The sequence below is a fragment of the Eretmochelys imbricata genome, chromosome 1, assembly GCF_965152235.1.
Source record: "Eretmochelys imbricata isolate rEreImb1 chromosome 1, rEreImb1.hap1, whole genome shotgun sequence".
Lineage (NCBI taxonomy): Eukaryota > Metazoa > Chordata > Testudines > Cheloniidae > Eretmochelys > Eretmochelys imbricata.
The window spans coordinates 321,441,720-321,454,370 of NC_135572.1; the positions used below are offsets into that span (position 1 = coordinate 321,441,720).

At 41.1% G+C, this 12,651-nt stretch overlaps 1 protein-coding gene across 2 annotated transcripts in view; it reads left to right on the plus strand.

Moving 5' to 3' along the window:
* The window catches only part of LOC144275420 (mitogen-activated protein kinase 12-like), a 73,702-nt gene extending 66,540 nt beyond the window's left edge, over positions 1–7,162 (plus strand). For both annotated transcript variants that reach the window (XM_077834604.1, XM_077834613.1), the window contains exons 11-12: positions 716–889; positions 4,226–7,162. In XM_077834604.1, coding sequence (XP_077690730.1) covers positions 716–889; positions 4,226–4,296 — 245 coding nt within the window. In that variant the 3' untranslated portion in view covers positions 4,297–7,162. The remainder of the gene's footprint in view (positions 1–715; positions 890–4,225) is intronic.
* Positions 7,163–12,651: the final 5,489 nt, after the last annotated feature.

The following is a 12,651-nucleotide window of genomic DNA, read 5'->3' on the forward strand; positions in this document are numbered from 1 at the left end:
GACTAGTCCTTGGGTAAGCAGGACTTAAAAAGTTAAGCAAAAGTAGTTTATGCTGTTGGCCCTGATCCAGCCAATGCTTAAATGTTTTGCTGGATCAGGGTCTTTGTGAATACCAAGAAATCAAATATAGATAATATAATTTTCCTTTTTTAAAAAAATGATTCTTAAAGCCCTATTCTGAATAACTGATAGGGGTTGAAAACTGAAATTTGTCATGAAAATAGTCCTCAGTGAGAAGTATCTCAGGGTTCCAGAGAACATTGGTTTTGATTTGGTCGTTCTGAAGATAACATACTGAGTAAGCACAGTACATTTTGAATTTTTCAGTAAGCTCACATAGGGCCTGATCCAAATCCCACTGAAATACACGTAAAGATTACCATGGATTTCACTGTGTTTGCATAGCTGAGAAAATCGGTGCTATAGGTATACACGTGGCAGTCTGACGGCACTAGTGGATTGAAAGTGTACTGAACATGTGGACTGGTTCATAATGAAGTGGTTTTTGTATTGAATATCATAATGATATGACTTGACAGCAGCAAAACACTTTGTATCTTTATTTTCTTCTTAAAACATCAGATATATATGAAATGAAATAACTCATCTTTGTAACCATCTGTAATTCTAAAAAACAACAAAGCACAACAGCTTTAAAATCCAAGTTTGATTCAGTGGCAATATTTGAATGTCCTGTTTGGCTTGTGTTGAACAGCTGTAAACCTTTTGGAGAAGATGCTGGTGTTAGATGCGGAGAAGAGAATAACGGCAGGAGAAGCTTTAGCACATCCTTATTTTGAACCAATTCATGATCCTGAAGAGGAAACGGAGGCAGAGAAATATGATGACACATTTGACAATATGGATTTGCCACTGGATGAGTGGAAGCGTAAGTCCATTATGGTGGGGCTAAAAGGGACGAAGCAGAAGGGCTAGCTGAGAAGTAAAAACACTGTTATCTCCTTACAAATGACTTTCCTTGGTCTTGGCAGAACATAGGCATCAGTGGGGTCTAGAAACATAAAATGAGTCAGTGCTCCCATCTCACCTTGTACCTCCACCTAAGGTTGCCCCTGTGCTAGTTCCATATCTCTCCAGGGAGCCCACTCCACTCCGCCTCCTCTGCTCCTCCCAAACCCCCCATGCTTTATCTGTTTTTCTCCCTCCCGTCCCTTCTCCATTCCCCATCAAATTTTCTCTTCCTGAGCTCTTTCAATTCACCCTTCTTGGTCCCACCAAGGTTAGCTAAGGTTCTAACAAGCCTTCCCTGACCCATATGGGAAATGCCTTTAGATGACCAGAGATTTTCTTTACAGTGCAGCTATTTATACAATGAATGGAAATAAAAAATTACTTAGCAGTGAGGTTAAGCAAAGCTAGCTGGTAGATCTGAAGTGGCTTCTGATCTTTATGGAACATTCTGGGTTTTTATCAAACATTCTCACTGTCCAGTGGTGTCTTGAAAGTGGAAAATAATTAGATGTATACTGTTTGTAGAACACTATTACAAAGTTTTATTGCTATGTATATGTAACTTTAGCGCCCTCATGGCCAAGATGGAGTCTGCTCTGCAGGCAGCTCTGGCCAAGAGAAGGTGCGTGCAGGAATGCAGCAGGAAAAATCCCTTTCACCCCAGGGGTACCTGTTCCAAACCCCCAGAGTGAACACCCACACCCACAGGAAAAGTGCAATGGATATAAGAAAGGGAAATATTTATTGAAGAGGGATGAGAGGAGAAAAACAACAAGGGGAAATATAGGGGGAGCCGTAAAACAGGGTTGCACCCAAACCAAGGCCCCACAGGCCCAGTGGTAGCACAGTCTGAAAGGACAGACATGAGCAAAGTTCCAGTCCGTTGGTGAGTCTTGGATGCTTTTGGTCGTCTTCGGCGCCAGTGAACTTTTCCCAACAAACCCTCCGGTGTCCCGTTCTGCCACTCTCTGCAAAGCTACACAGACCACCTCCCCACTTAACTAGCTAGCAGCCTCCCTCCTTAATCCCAGTGCAGCGTCACAAGCTCCAGTACTCACAGCTCCATGCAGCTCTGGGAAGCAGTGATACTGGGTCCAGCGCCGGCCTGTCCTTCTTGGGCAATTCCTCCCTGGCACAGTGCTCCTCCTGGCTCCTATCCTGGGGTGTCCCCGATCAGCCACACTGTCCTTCCCAGGCTTCAGGCAGGTTCTCTGCTGCTTCACTTTGCGAGGGCCTGCTTGCTGCAGCCCTTCTTTTCTCTGGAGCTCCAGAGCCACACACCCTGGAGTTTCCCTCCTTATTCCCACTGCGCCCCCTCTCCCCTTAGGTAAAAGATTTAAAGGGGCCATGCTCTTTAAACCGCAAAGGAGTTATATATAGAATAAATTTAAATGATAATTTCCTCTTCTCTGAGGGAAAAAGGAGTTGGAATCAGTTATTGAGGATTTGGGTTCACTTTTTGTTCTGGGTTTTCTTTTTTTCATTTCCCTAATTCATACATCACAGGGATGGGAGTAGTGATGATGGATTGTCACAAATCTGCCTTTCCTAAAACAAACCTCTGCAAAGCTATCAACACCCTCCCATCTGCACGTGCCTTCCAAAGGTTGGCAACAAATGACAGGTATTAGCCTGTGCAAGGGAACATAAGAATAGTATTCAGTGTGCTGTTGGCTCCAATGACTGAGTGCAGGTCACAGTTGTTACCTTAGCATAACAAATGTTGAAAATGGAGGGGAAGAGGAAGTAATAAGTTGTACTTTGATCTCCTGGTTTTCTGCTGAAAGATACCTTGAAATGTACAGAAAGGAGGCATTTCTGAATTCTTATGCTGTGTATTATTGCTTACTGCCAATGGAGCTGGAGAATACTTCTCCTAAACCTAGTGAGCTACTGATTATGCTTGGGTGTCCCGTGAGTGGCTACACCTTCATATAAAGCAAGTTATGCAGTTGCATAATTAATGCATTTCAGTGATATGCCTCTATACACAGAAGAGATTGTGCTGATTATTGGTTACTTATATACTTTTTAAATATTTTTAACATGAATAATTGTTTTTAATGTTGCTGATTTTTCCACCTACTCTTTCCCCTCTGCTGCTGGGTCTGCTGGCTGTCCTCTTTCTAATCCCCCATTTCTAACTGCTTTGTTTGGTGTCACTCAAATTAAAACCAAATTCCCTTAAATTTCCTAAAATGACCAAGGCTACCCTCTAGAATCTACAAAACTTGAGTCTGCTGACTTTTAAATAAATATAAATGTTGAGTTAATTTAACTTTCCATTAAAAAACAAAATAAAAAGGAAATTTCTAGTCCTCACCCCATCTTGCAAACCAGGCTGTTTCTGAGATTCATGCTTTTCTTTCATTTCCTCACATCCTTACTTGCTAGTGTTGGCCAGGATGAGAAATACTAAAATGCCATCAGAAATGATGTTCTTGCAGTATTTCTGTGCTCACCAGAACTAGGAAGTTGTGGTAACTAGATTTACAGACTATGATGAATTAAAAATAAACTTCAAGCAAAGGAAGCAACTGATGTCCCTCCACAGGGGGATTGGATACTTAGTATGCAAATGTCTCATAACGAAACAAGACAGAGACATCAGTCGCTCCCATACATACCTGGCTCCGGTTCTGGAAATCTAAGGCTGCCTTCACCCAGATGTCTGGCAGTCAGAAAAGTGGGGATTCAGTTCCTTTTTCCCTAACAGCTTCCTGCCTGCCTGTTCCTGACTGAACTCTTTTTTGGTTTACCCTTTTATTAGGAGCCTTTCACAGCATGTTCTCCTGGTAGCTGGTGCTTTGAGTGTGAGACTGACAACCAGCTGTAGTCCTAAGGTCTCTACCTATTGCTACGAGAGTCTGAGAGACCATCTCTTTCTGATGAGATTTGGGGCCTCAGTTTTGGTCCTGATTGACAAACTTTGGCACTTAACTTTCGGTGCCCATATTTAGGCCCCTAAGCGAGAGGGCCTGATTTTCAGATTGCTCTGCATGGCAGCAGCTGCTGAAGATAATGCCAGCTGTAGATGCAACACTGACACTCAGGTCGCTTATTTAGGTGCCTAATTTTAGGCATCCACTTTTGAAAACTTGAACCCTAGCTCTTTGTATGTTTTCTTTCCCTCATCCATGTCTCATCCCCAAATAGACAACGTTCCAGCCATTTTGGGATTGGCTCCTCACTACTGTCTGAGGCTCCTTTTATGAACATATTAGCAATACTCTCTCTTACTGTTGTTTTTCAGGCATTACCTATAAAGAGGTAATAAACTTCAAGCCATATCCCCTGACTGAGTCAAAGGAAACGGCAGTGTAACCGTATGAACCGTCTCTTCAAAAATCAAAAGAAGCAGGAAGAGTATAAATGCTTGTGATAACTCAGTTGTACAAACCTTTTTATAAATAAACTGGATGTAATCTGTTATATCTGTATGGTAAGGAATACTGTAATGGCGTTTTTACTCTAACCAGGACGCTAGCACCTTTGGAAGTAGCATTTCAAGACTGTCTGGAAACTTACCTCTACCCAAATTTTCTCATCTTTTTGTGCAAATTTGTGGTTTCATTTAATCAAAGTACTCCTCAACATACCAGGGTTTTCATGAATGTGCTTTTAGACCAGGTATTGCTAGTTCGAGTCACAGGGTAATAGAGTAATAGTGAACACCTTAAGCAATCTGAGGCTAAACGGACAAGTGTTTCCATCTTTGTACATGAATGGAGGGGAGTATGAGCCCAGAAGCATCAAAGGGAGTGTGCTAGCTTCCCTCTTGGTTCTTTCCTTCCTGCAGAAGCCAATTTGTAGATGATCTGTAGATTGTGAGGGAATGAAAATGTTGCTGGATAGGCTCAACAAGCCTACTGTGAGGGGTGTGCACAAGCGGCAGCAGTGGCGGTCAGGGACCCCCCTGGCCACAAGAGGTTTAGCAGGGGCCTGAGAGGAGCCGCAAGTGGTCCTGATTTTAAATGACATCGTATTTTCTTCCTCTTCTGAATAACTTGCTCTCACTTTATATAGTGGAGTAGAGGTTCCTGATTTCCAGGGGAAAAACTGTGAGGATTTATAACATTCTATAAGCTCTGTAATTCCTTCATGGTTTTGATGTAGTGATTGAAAATGTACATAGTAATCGGGGGAGGAGGGGGGATCAGTGTGCCGATGTGAGTTAGAAATATAGCTACATGCAAAGTGTCACTTCATGACAATAGGGATGGGGATGATAATACTTTTATTCTTCTTCTGACCCTCAGCTAGATATTTTGTTCGTATTCTGCATAGGCAGTGTTAGGTGTACAGAACTAATTATTTTTAAATCTCCTTATCTCATTCGCTTGTGAAAAACAATCCCTTGACAGAAGGTACAATATCCACAAGAGACATCGACCTGATGAGTTACTCTGGGATATTGGTTAGAAGCTACGATGGGTTCTTCAGCTGTGTTCATCTCTTGCACTTTCCTAACTGCTTAGTTCATAGTAATCTCACAGGAGCAGGAAATGGAAAGTGACAAACCTTTGTACATGTTTTTATGGTTAAAGTTCATCTCTTTAAAAACTGAATACTTGCATTAGGGTTACTCCCACTACAATGTGCTGCTTTGCATCGGTGCCAAGTGGAACATCTGTGGAAAGAGACATTTGATCTTAGCACCTAATAACTGGAAAGGAACCCAGTGATGGCTCAGTTGACTTATTTTTTTACTCAGTAAACATTTTAAACTGGAAGGCTTCATCAACTCAGTTTTTAATGATTGTTTAATATAAAGCTCTATAAATACCAGTATCTAGCAGGAAGCTATTTGTGACGAACACTGAGCAGCCGGAAGAGGTACATGGAGAAAGGAAATGGTAGCTAAAACCCTGCAATTTTATGCATCCATAAATAAGCCTTTAAAAAAAAAAAAACTTGCATAAAAAGAGGCAATAAATGCAACCCAAAGGGAAACCTCTTAGCACATAAGACACGAAGGAATGCACATGTTGGGAGTCATGTTTCATTTTGCCACTACCATTTGCTCTCACCTTGAGTTTGGTCCTGTGGTTAAAGTAAATAAGTGCTTTGCCATTTACTTCAATGGGCACAGGATCAGGTACTCTAATATCTGAGACCTTCTGTATATGGAAACTCTGGGCCTGATCCAGCAAAGTGCTGAGAGCAAAATACCTTCAACTCTCATGGAAGGTAATGGCAGTTAAGGGAGTTCGACAGAGCTAATCAGGAAAAAGGGACAAATACTTCAATTCATTTTTTTCATAGTTTGTGTTGCTTCATATTTTTTAAATACATTTCAAAATTCTAAATTTCACCAGACTTTTGGAAATTTTAAAAATTCCTTCCTGCACTCCAGTTGGTCAAATCTCAGGATGAATGTTTTGTGAAAAATTTCAATTCTATTTTTCCTGTCTTTTTGTTTTGTTTTGTTTTGTTTTTTTAATTTAATTGAGTTTTGGAAAATGTTGACCAGTTCTAGTGCTCAGCACTTAGGATCATGCAATATCTCCTGCATTGGCTTGAAGATGGATTTTTGCCTCTCAACTTACTGTGATTTCTAAATGTAGAGCTGGACAGGCACAATGAGGCATAAGCAAAATAATTTTAATTTTTCTAAAACATCAGTGAATATAGGACTGTCTTATTTTTTTAACCCTTTCTTGGAAGAAGAAGGAAAAAAAAAAGATGTTGGGAAGAGAAGACCTTAATGAAATATACAGAATTCTGAATGTACCAGAGAAGATACAAAAAGAAAAGGAGTACTTGTGACACCTTAGAGACTAACAAATTATTATTATTGTTTATTTTTGGGAGGGGATACAGACTAACACGGCTGCTACTCTGAAACCAGAGAACATACAGTAGATGATGCAATATTATGTGAGCTTGTGTCAAATGACCAGGGATCATAGAGTTAACAGAAGCAGGAAGTAATATCTCTGCATCATATATCCTCAAAGAGCTTAAGATAAAAGAAATTGCTGGGGAGAGCAATAGGGATAATTAGTATGAATAGCTTATTAAAAGAAATGTGAATGTAGAGGAAAGTATACTTTGTGTGATACAACTGCTGATTCAAAGGGGGAGGCAAAGTTTCGTAGGTTTTTATTTGCTATTTCGACTGGTGCTAGGCAACTCAGGACAATAAGAACCCAATTTCTGTTTGCCTTAAGGAGAAATGTAAATATGATCTGCATGTACTCAACATATATTGTGAAAAATAAACTGTTTTTTTAATAATAGTGGTCTCATTTTCCTACTCCTTGACCCCTCTCCTCCCCCCACCACACACACAAACTAGCTGTATTGTTGATGAAAGATGTCTGGGTAAAATATTTTTGCTGTCAAGAAATTGTATGAAACCCGATATTATAGATGTATCCCATTTTAATAAGAAACGGTGGCTTTGTTTATTTTGGAATGAAATAAGCCCATAGATTCTAACCTCTTCCAGTCCAATGTCCAGCACTGCACATCAGCCACACAACATGACTGAGTGTAGTTTTTGCCACCTGGTTATTTCATAGGCATTCTCAGTTTAAAACCGTTCCCTAACCTGATTAAAGAACCACTGGCTTCCTGTCCACACTGACAATTAGTAAACCTGTTATGACATCAACACCTCGTAAGTATAGAAGTATAGCAGCGTTCTAGAAGTGGAGTTGGGACCTAAGTCTAACAACCTAAATGCGTACTGACCATTTTACAATACCAGTCCTTCCATTAATGTTCACTATCCACTGCCCTAAAAAGCAATTGCTTAGAATAAAAAAGCTTATGAGCTGCTCGTTTGAGCTTCCTGCTGTCTTACCATTTGCAAAATTCAAATATCAAGTGCCTTTTCCACCTGCTCCAGCTAAGGTTGTGTCAGATCTTATATCAGAAATTATTTCTTTATTATAACTTGGACTAAAATACTCCCTTAGGGCTCATACTTGGCACATGCACATGGTCAGCCCAGAAAGCAGGCTATTAAAAATGACGTTTCCATGCTAACCATTTGAACACTGAGCAGCAAAGTCTAGAACCTAGATATGCTATAGGTTTAGAGAGGACAAGAATGAAGATGGTTTCAGAGTAGCAGCCATGTTAGTCTGTATCCGCAAAAAGAATCGGAGTACTTGTGGCACCTTAGAGACTAACAAATTTATTAGAGCATAAGCTTTTGTGGGCTACAGCCCACTTCACTGGATGCACAGAATGGAACATATAGTAAGAATATATATACACATACAGATAAGTTGGAAGTTGCCATACAAACTGTGAGAGACTAATTCCTTAAGATGAGCTATTATCAGCCGGAGAAAAAAACTTTTGTAATGATCATCAAGATGGTCCATTTAGACAGTTGACAAGAAGGTGTGAGGATACTTTACTTAGGGAAATAGATTCAATATGTGCAATGACCCAGCCACTCCCAGTCTCTATTCAAACCCAAGTTAATGGTATCTAGTTTGCATATTAATTCAAGCTCAGCAGTTTCTTTGGAGTCTGTTTCTGAAGCTTTTCTGTTGCAAAATTGCCCCCAACTAAAACCTCTCCAGCGCATCATCAAAGATTTATAACCTATCCTGAAAAATGATCCCTCACTCTCACAGATCTTGGGAGACAGACCAGTCCTCGCTTACAGGCAGCCCTCCAACCTGAAGCAAATACTCTCCAGCAACCACACACCACACAACGAAAACACTAACCCAGGACCCTATCCTTGCAACGAAGCCCGTTGCCAACTGTGTCCACATATCTATTCAGGGGACACCATCATAGGACCTAATCACATTAGCCACGCCATCAGGGGCTCGTTCACCTGCACATCTACCAATGTGATATATGCCATCATGTGCCACCAATGCCCCTCTGCCATGTACATTGGCCAAACTGGACAGTCTCTACGCAAAAGAATAAATGGACACAAATCTGACATCAAGAATCATAACATTCAAAAACCGGTAGGAGAACACTTCAACTGTTCTCTGGCCACTCAGTGAAAGATTTAAGGGTGGCAATTTTGCAACAGAAAAGCTTCAGAAACAGACTCCAATGAGAAACTGCTGAGCTTGAACTAATATGCAAACTAGATACCATTAACTTGGGTTTGAATAGAGACTGGGAGTGGCTGGGTCATTACACATACTGAATCTATTTCCCTAAAGTTAAGTATCCTCACACCTTCTTGTCAACTGTCTAAATGGGCCATCTTGATTATCACGACAAAAGTTTTTTTCTCCTGCTGATAATAGCTCATCTTAAGGAATTAGCCTCTCACAGTTTGTATGGCAACTTCCAACTTATCTGTATGGACATATATAGCTTCTTACTATATGTTCCATTCTATGCATCCGACGAAGTGGGCTGTAGCCCACGAAAGCTTATGCTCTAATAAATTCGTTAGTCTCTAAGGTGCCACAAGTACTCCTGTTCTTTTTAAGAATGAAGATGGTAACTTTGGACTTGTTTTTAAGGGAAGGTCCAGTGGGGAGCTGGGGGGGGGAGTGCTTTATCTGTAGCTACGGGGGAGTTAGTGACATGTCTGGAAACCTTCCTGAATATGCTCTGCCTGCCAATCCACCTTCCATCTCCTAATTCCACGTCCACTCCTACATATGAAGTAGGACTTGACTTACTATGGCCAGTGGTTCTATCCAGTTCGGTGCATGGGCCACCAGCGCCCCAGGCAGACTTCTAAATGGTTTGAGAACAAAGCCTTAAGTTGCCGGCAGTGTAGGAAAGGAGGGTCTCTTTTATGTGTTCCCCTCTCCCCTCCACACACACACACACATTTACAACTGTCCTATGGTGTTGCTAGGTGATTCTTAGTGCTCAGCAGACTATTTGCACTCCCGCGTGATTGTTATCCCACTATTTAAAAACGTACATTGCCACCTAGCAACCGCTTGCATCTCTCAGACATGGGAAGTATGTAGCTTGTTATGCTGCTGGTAGCAGCCTCCCTCCGGAAGAAGGCAACTGAGGACAAAGAAATTGGTTTCAGAAGGCAGTGTTACATAATACTGCAGTACAAGACCACCACCCCACCCCACCCCGCTTTAGTCCTGCTGAACTTCCTTCTGCAGTACAAAGAACAGGAGTACTTGTGGCAGTTTCCTTGAGCTCTCCATGATCTCCTACATCAATCACTTGTGTTTTACTGAAGGATGTGGGGACTCTCCCAATTGGATTTGACTAGTGCACTAATCCCCTCACAATATAAACTCTACATCACTTGTACTGATGTATTTGAAACGCTCTTTTCACAAGTGTAAGTGAAATAATGCAAATGTAAATTGACTGCTATGCATGAAATCAAATGAAACAAATTACTGTTCAGATCCTGTTTTAGAATCTGCTCATTTTTGCTGTGGAAAGTACTGTAAACAGGGCAGGGAATGGCTAATTGTGTTTGGACAATGCCTAGCTTGGCAGGGCTCTGATCCTAACTGGCACCTCTGAGCACTACTGTAATATAAGTAACAATCAAAGGCAGTGACTGGGGCCTAATTCAGTGCCCAGTGAAGTCAATGGAAAAACTCCCATTGATCTCCGCAGACAATGAAAATACCATACAAACTGTAACACTTTTGAGACCACAATTCTGGCCACCAGGGGGCTGCAGCAACTAAGTTTCTGTTCCCTTTCCCAGAGGCTCACTGTTTGTGCAGGACAGTGCAGTTAGTTTTGTTGTCTTTGTGACACACGTCATTTGGTGTATATCCAACCACTTGCTGTTTTCAGGAAACTCCTTCCTTTTTTGTTTTTCATTTAAATTATTTAGCTGATATTTTTAAATGCAGTGGATCATTATTAGGGAAAAAAAAAGAATTGGAGAAGTGTGCACAGAAAGGTTTCAGAGTAGCAGCCGTGTTAGTCTGTATTCGCAAAAAGAAAAGGAGTACTTGTGGCACCTTAGAGGCTAACCAATTTATTTGAGCATAAGCTTTCGTGAGCTACAGGATGCAACCGATGAAGTGAGCTGTAGCTCACGAAAGCTTATGCTCAAATAAATTGGTTAGTCTCTAAGGTGCCACTAGTACTCCTTTGCTTTATGCACAGACAATCTTTGAAACAAAACCAAGGAGTTTGCTTTCTGAAAAGCATTCTTAAAATCTGGAATATATCGCAACATGAAACAATGTTAGTATTAAAGGCACTGAAACTACCATTCAAATAAAAAGACTCCTGAACAACAGTGGAACCACTTAGGCATATTCAATTAGAATAATCTGAAGAACAGCTCTGGGTAGCTTGAAGGCTTGTCTCTCTCACCAACAGAAGTTGGTCCAATAAAAGGTTTCTCTAAAATAACCACACAACATTGAACTCCCAAGTGAATGAACCCTGGTGAGCATTCTTTCTAGTGCAGCAACTAACATGCCACTGCAAAACCTCCAGTTAAAGCAGGCAGAGTAAGGGTGAAAAGGCCCCAGTGAAGTCAACTAGAGTTTTGACTGTCTGTCAAGTGGATGGGCAGATGCCAAGAATTGTTCATCAATTCAGACCAAAATTGTTTGGGGCACTTCTCTTACTGTAGCTAATACAAATGAATGTTGTGACTCTGTTTACTCTCTTATAAGGTAACTAGGGGATTTGACAGCTTTTGATCCGATCCTAAGGTGTGATGTGGTTGGCTGCTTTGCATTGCATTGTTAGTGGGTTCCAGCCCCAAAGCTGTTGTACCTTGCCATGGTAGGATAACCCCAATATAGAGGATCCTCCTGTGCTATACCCACACCTCATTGTATCCTGCTGGCTGCTGTGTGGCCCTCAAGGCGATAGGCAGCTACTTACAGGCTCCTCCAAATCATGCCGGGAGACCAGCCCAGGATCAGGGCAGTGCAAGGGCTGCCTTTGTACATACTTCTCTCCTCAACCGCACTATGTTCCCCATCTATAGACAAAAATCTGGGCCTTTTGGTATTGGATTTTGTTCAGAGGAACACAGCTTTTGTTTTTATATTTAATTTTGGCTTCCTGCCTGACAAAGCAATAAACACTTTATATAACACTGTTATGTAAAGCAATGGCTAGGTATGGAGTTCCATAACTAAAAGGGGAATTTGCCCTGAGTAATACATTTTCTTTTCTTTTCTTTTAAAGACAGGTGACTTCTTCGCTCTGATCACTCTGTTTGTATGTTGGATCCTGTTTCCCCACCTTTCATCTGTAATACGTCTTTCTAGATTATTTTATGCATAGTTTCTAGGACAGTAGTGACATTCAGCCTTCAGTGCAATGTAGTACAATACCATTAGCATTGGTGCTGGCAGAATCACCTATTATTGAGGTAGTCTGATTTGTCCCATTATTACAGTACCCTCTTTTCAGTTGCTTATACCTTTGACAAACTTTAATCATCAAGACTTCAATTCTTTCTACCACTTCCCCTCTCCTGCAGACAAAACAGTTCGGCTATTTTTGATAATGAGGCTAGGGGGAAATACATTGTTTTGCCAATGTTAAAAAATTCTGGTAACTTTTTCTTTCAAAAACTCTAGCACCCCATACTTTTGAGCAGAGGTATGAAATTTAGCCAGGGGGAGAGTGGCCTTTAAGTCAGGGAAGTCTCTTTTGCCATCCCTGTAAAACTCCCTTCAAATTTGTCCAAGTTATAAGCCTATGAAAAGTCTGAGTTTGCATATGCTCAGTAAGAGACAGATTTTAGCAGCTAAAATCTCTAAAGAT